The 6,000-nt window shown below is 49.8% G+C and overlaps 1 protein-coding gene and 1 non-coding gene across 2 annotated transcripts; one reads left to right on the plus strand and one right to left on the minus strand.

Moving 5' to 3' along the window:
* Positions 1 to 500: 500 nt before the first annotated feature.
* NCU15350 lies at positions 501 to 572 on the minus strand. The gene has a single exon. It is a non-coding gene; the product is annotated as a tRNA-Met (tRNA).
* Positions 573 to 4,282: 3,710 nt separating this feature from the next.
* On the plus strand, positions 4,283 to 5,253 carry NCU17167 (hypothetical protein; the record flags this gene model as incomplete). Its single annotated transcript, XM_011397046.1, has 2 exons — positions 4,283 to 4,438; positions 5,080 to 5,253. 2 exons carry the CDS (start codon positions 4,283 to 4,285, stop codon positions 5,251 to 5,253), a joined length of 330 nt encoding a protein of 109 aa, XP_011395348.1.
* Positions 5,254 to 6,000: the final 747 nt, after the last annotated feature.

Below are 6,000 nucleotides of genomic sequence, written 5' to 3' on the forward strand. Positions count from 1 at the left end.
TGATATATACGCGTGGCATCCTCACACGTTATCATAAACGTCTGGCCTCCACGGACCACGGTTCAGTTTGGCGAGATGTAGGTGCAGCTGGGGAAAGCACCGGGGAGTGCGGAGTGCGGAGTGTAGTGAGTGGTTTTGGGAGGAAGGAGGAAGGAGAGGAAGGACGGAAGGATGGAAAAGGGGAAACTGAGAAGGGAGAAGAAGAGCCTTAGGAAGTTACCTGAAGTACCTAGGTAATGGAACGCAAAGGGGGGGGGGGGGGGGGGGGGGGGGGGGAAGGTAGCGATTTGAAGTTGAAAGACAAAAGAACAGTAGCTTATAAACGGGAAAGAAGTAGCTAAGTAAAATCCTGGAAGTGCCTGTAATCACGCTGCTCCTAAGAAGGATTATTTGTGAACGAAAACCTTTTCTGTACCAACTTCTTACGAAAATGACAAAAAAGAAACATCGTGTTGAGGCAAAAAGCCGACGAGAAAAACAAAAAAAGGCCAGAAATATTTTAGCTGCAACTCGTTTCGATCGAGTGACCTCCGGGTTATGAGCCCGGCGCGCTTCCGCTGCGCCATGCAGCTGTTTTTGTTAACATGTGGAGTTCTGGTCTTTGGTAGGTTTATGTATGTTACTGAACTTTGATTTAACTAATCAAGTTGATCGCATACCATTTGCGCTTCTTCAGTTTCTGCCGTTGGTTTCTATCATTCATTCTGTTTGTGTAGATATACTGGTAAGCGTAGGTATATTCTTCCAGCGCATAGGGATCGACCGCCCTGGATACTGTGCAACATGAGGTCATTCTTGGCTTTCCTACTTAGAATAGCTCTCCTGCTTTCAGTATGCTGATACTGGAAGGAGAAGGACGTCGATAATTGCTGACTGCAAATGGAGCACATTTGATTCATGAAGAAAGAGTCCTTATAACTTTGTTTTCGCCCTTATTTTTGCAAAAAGTGCTTGCCAAGAAAAAGATATTGACTCGTATGCTATCCATGAAGCTGTGAAACAACAGCAGTAAGGTGTCATCCTAAGAGGTTTACCATGCACTGATACCGAAACCTTCTTGCTGCTTTTGTCACTGGCATAGTGACATGCTTTACTATCAAATTTCCCTAGAAATGTACATTGGTAGGAAGTAAGAAACTGGGTAAATAACAGATCAGCATCGGCTGCTCCCAAGATCTTTGTCGACGACGGTGGCTGTAGCTCCAGATATCAATACACCTCTCTCAGTGTCATACAATCTACTTTAAGCCACGTGAACGAACTTCAAGCTAAGCGTACAGCAGACCAAATTGCAAGATGCGCTCATTTGCCATTCAGCCTACAGTCACCACCTCGAAAGTCATCACCAGGCTTGGCTGATTCCCTCAAATGATCGATCCCGACCAGCAACGGCGGCGGCGGCGGAGACATCCCAGTTCCCAGCCGTCCCAGGTTCTTCGTTTCCATCGACTCACCCGCCGACTAACTACTGAGAGACCAGACGTGAGTTTCTTGTTGGGATCGTTAGAGTCCTTCGTTCGATCATGATGCACAGTCCTGGACATAGTTGAGAAAAAGCCGACACTCTCCGTCGTGATCTGTCCGACCAAAGCTGAACACCTCTCCTACCATGGTCTGCACAGTTCATTGCGCTCTCCTCACCTTGGGATCACACTGCAGACTGATACTGCGGGCTGGAAGGAGAGGGAAGGGTGAGCGAGGTGGCGAAAGATATGGCAGGTGGTGATGAGGAAGCGGATAAGATGATGTTGCTGCTCATGGAGTTGGTGAATGGTGGGATTGGGGGTTTTGACTTGCAGAAGGGGGACTTGAGGGGGATATGCAAAGAGGACTGGCTGGAGAATGCAGTTGGCGAGAAAAGAGAAGAGGAAGGAGGGCAGCGATGCATCGATGGTGTCAGTAAACGCAATTTGGGACACTCAATCATTGAAGGACACCAGGCCAAAAAGATACTGTGGTGTTGTGGCTATTTTGGAGCTCACAGATCAGAATCATCGGTCGAATTCAATCGCGGATATCAAAGAGGTAGAACTGCGAGATATCCAAGGTTAGCACACACCGGAACTTGGCAAGGTATTCAATGAAAGACCACTCGTGATTAAGGCAACGTATGTATTCTTCCTTCAGATTAACGAGAAATGATGTTCGTCATTTTTTTTCCCTGTGGTCTTGACTTTGACCTATCATCGGAGTCTAATTAAGGTCATCATTTGGAGGACGTTGCCGGTTGGCAGCCTTTTCGGGGAATCGAACTCGAATCCTCTCATGTGAATTGGAACAAGGAGGAGGAGCACCCAAGGTATGGAAACTTGCCTTGTGTTGTTTACCGCTGCGCCATAACGACGAGATATCAGTTGTATTCTTTTTTACTCTGTCCGTCGGGAACGAGCGGAGGGAGGGAAACTGATAAATGAGGCTTGTGCAGTAATGGAAGGTCTATAATGGGAAAGAGGTTCTAAGGGCCGGTGAAAAGCTGTGTGGAATTGCGAGGAAGGAGGCACTGGGGTGATAGAGTCGGTGTCGTCATTGTGATGCTGGTTTGGAGGAGGAGGAGGAGGAGGTGGAAAGAGCGACACATCATGGGAGAGGCAGCAAGCATGGACGTTTTTAACTTGATCAATTTTCTACTCGACTTTGGCTTTTTGCTTTCTCCATCACTCAGCTGGTGGCCATGCAAGACATGTAACCCTACATATCCAGCGCATCACCACTTTGAAATTCGTTTGTTTGGTAGGTAGGATGCCAGCTGCGTTTACTGCGTACATCGGGTGTAAGGCAACGTGCATGTAAAGTGTGGAAACGATAGATACTGGTAGGTATGCGGACATGGACTTTTCTTTGTGAACTTTGGCATTTATCGTTGCCACCTCACAGTCATTGCTGCAATGGTAAGAGTTTGAATGAACTAGCGCAACTTGAAGTTGCCGTGTTGACTCTGCAAAATTGAGGGTTGGAACTTGTGTCGTAGAATCGATAGTGTTGATGCTGGGAGCAGCGGATTCAGGCGCGAGTGCAACGCTGAGTAACAGTACTATGCATGCACTAAACAAAAAGCATGTGAGCAATCTCAAAACGCCACGGATCAGAGTCGATCTCTTTCGGAGGGAGCTATTTTTGAAAGCAGCGAGGCAGTCAGTGACTCTAAACTGTCTGGGGTATTGTCAGATTCAGAGGACGGGAGGCAAGAAGATTGTGAAGAGCTCCAAGATCCCTTAACATACTTATAACTTGAAGTGAGGGCTGTTGGTTCATTTGACTGTTGTATGTACTGTGCGCGTTCTAGAACAAAACATTCCATGCATGTCACAAAACCAAGGGTCCTCAAGGGTCCCTGTTCCCGCAGCTGCTTTGTGACGTCCAGATGAACAGACTCATTGCTCGATTGACTTTAACTGAATTTTTCTGTCACACACTTTCTCTCTGTGTGTGTAAGAACAAGAATCTTTCTGGCGAGAGTCGTGAAATGGAGAGAGTGACTGTTTTCGAGAACGTTGCATCCATCCAAATCATCTGGGACTGAAAAGTCTCAAAGTCCCGTCGCTGAGATTTCGCCAGTGGACCAAAATCCGTCCAATCGACGGTCTCGGACGGTCGAGCGGTCGGGGGCGGGCTCGATAACGGATCGATAACGGGTCGAATGCGCCGCTACTACGATTTAGTGCCTTCGGTTCCACTCAACTCTGGTGCTGCGGACCTAATCCCGGCGGCAATGACGCCAACCTTGGCAGGACTTTTTCTTTTCCCTTAGCAGCCCACTTTGCAAGGCCGAGACCACCAATCGCTTTTCAGATGGCCGAAGCGTGGAGCGGCAAGTGCTCGGATGTGACGGCACTCGGTCGGCTGGACCATGACGTCACAGGCTCAAAGGCCCACAGTACAAAACGGACTGCACCCGCAATTGTTCCGCACAGCTACGACGGGATTGCTGGGCTTCGTTCGGCGTCCCGGTCTTGGCCAGATCATTCTGTTTTTTTCTCCCCCTCGTCCTCCCCCTCGTCCTCGTCCTCCTCCTCCTCCTCCTCCTCCCCAGCCATGTTCTTCTGAAGGAACCACATCCCGCCCGACCCAGGAACAACTCACATGGCGACAGTGAACGGTAGTAATGATGATGGGATTCTGAGACCACCACACCCACACCAACATTATGCACACAAGGCGGGGAGAAAAGAGGAGAAAGAATGCCGCAAGACAAAGGAAACTAAAAAGGACGCCAGCAACGGAAACAATTGGACGAGGCAAAAACGGCAGGAAAGGGGTCTCGGCGGGAGCCAACGGTGCCAAGATGGCAGAGCTGGGAGCTGAGAACGGAAAGCCAGGGACCAGTCAGCGAACAGGCACCTCATTGGCTTGGCTCAGGGTTGATCGGCGAGATCGGCAAAAGGGGGTTTTTGTGGGCGCCAAGGTGCTCGGCCGGCCGATTTACTTTTTGGAGACTACGGTACTCTTACGAACTGCCAACTCCCTCCGCTGCTGGCTGGCTTTTCCAAAGGATCTTTTGCACTGCAGCCGCACGGGAGATTTGCCAATAGTTTGCGGTAGGACCCTGAATCGTCGACCCTTTTATTGAAAGATGAGGGAGGTACATATGTAATAGTGTAATAGATAAATGCCCGTGCATAAAAAAGACTGAATCATACTGAAATCAGCACTTCCTCACCTGGACCCGCGGATGACCCGAAGTGGGTTGTTCCCAGAGCGGGGACCGACAGTGTCGTCATGACGACTTTTTTCGCTGGTGAGGTGTGCCGTCGTGCACACCCGACCCGACCCTGACCCCTTTTTTCCCCCGTTACGCCAGGGTCGAAATCTTGAATTCCATGTCGGCAGCGGATTTCGGGGATTCCATTTTTTGGTCGGCAACTTGCTTGAAATGTGAATTGTCTCATGAAATTCTGTCGATTTTGGTTGAATCTCTTTCATTCCACCGTGTAGGTTTTCACGATTGCAACACAGAAACGTAGGCGTGAAAAAGAGGCACACGAGGCGCACCTCCTGGAATTTATGCAGTGTCACTCACGATCGGACTCGCAAGGCAATCAGGAAATTTGGCAGCCCATCAATTGCTCTGATCAGTTCTAGACCTCTGTCGATCTGGCCGGCTCTGTCGGACAAAGCTCCAAGCATCAAGGAAAGTCAAAGGGCAAAGTCAGCAGTAGTCAGCAGTCAGCACCAATGCGTTTCGGGGCACCACCTCTTGTCGTGGTCCGCCAATATGTGCTTAGCTCCGTCTTGGATGAGGCCATCACAAGCTAAAGGGTGGTGTTGCTTGGTCGGAACTGGATCGCGGTGTTCCACTGGTCCCATTCCCATGCCATTCCCATACGAGTCGGACGCTAAATCTCTCAACCCAACGGAGCCGGAGCCGGCGACACGGCCGCAGGAGGAAGGTCGCATATTGGTGGGCTTTGTCAAAATGGAATGGAGATGAGATATGACATCCCAGCGAGATCCCACAGAGCTTATTTCGCCATCCTGGCCATGTGTGTGCATGTCCGGCACAACGCAGCCTCTTGGGTTTGTCCCCCCCTCTTGGCAATCATGAAGTTTGCCCACTTGACGGGCCGCTGTGAGTTTGTGCCAAGTCTTTTTTAGAGCATGCCGTTACGTTTCTGCCGCCAAACACGAAGGACCCAAAAGAACATGACAGAAAGGAGAGCGATTCCAGTTACGAGAGTTGTCCGGCAATCAGGGCAGTGAGGTGGGAAGCAAAAAGAGAGAAATGCCGGGGCGCCTTTTCAACCTCAACATGTACACTAACTGTAGGGTTCACACACAGTAACAGAGATCGCCGAGCCGTGAAAAAGATCACAGTCAATCAAGGGTCCACTAACAGACCCGTCACTTTTCAGTCCCTCCGTCTTCCAGGCAGCTGCCAAAGCATGAGGAGCAAAAAGGACCTTGGCGCCCCGAGACACACACACGGCGATTGGCTATGGGAGACGATCTGGATGTCCTGAGACGGTGGTCGAAGACGATCAACAATGTTCTAGCCTTCAATAG

The sequence above is a fragment of the Neurospora crassa genome, linkage group VII (assembly GCF_000182925.2).
Source record: "Neurospora crassa OR74A linkage group VII, whole genome shotgun sequence".
Classification (NCBI taxonomy): domain Eukaryota; kingdom Fungi; phylum Ascomycota; class Sordariomycetes; order Sordariales; family Sordariaceae; genus Neurospora; species Neurospora crassa.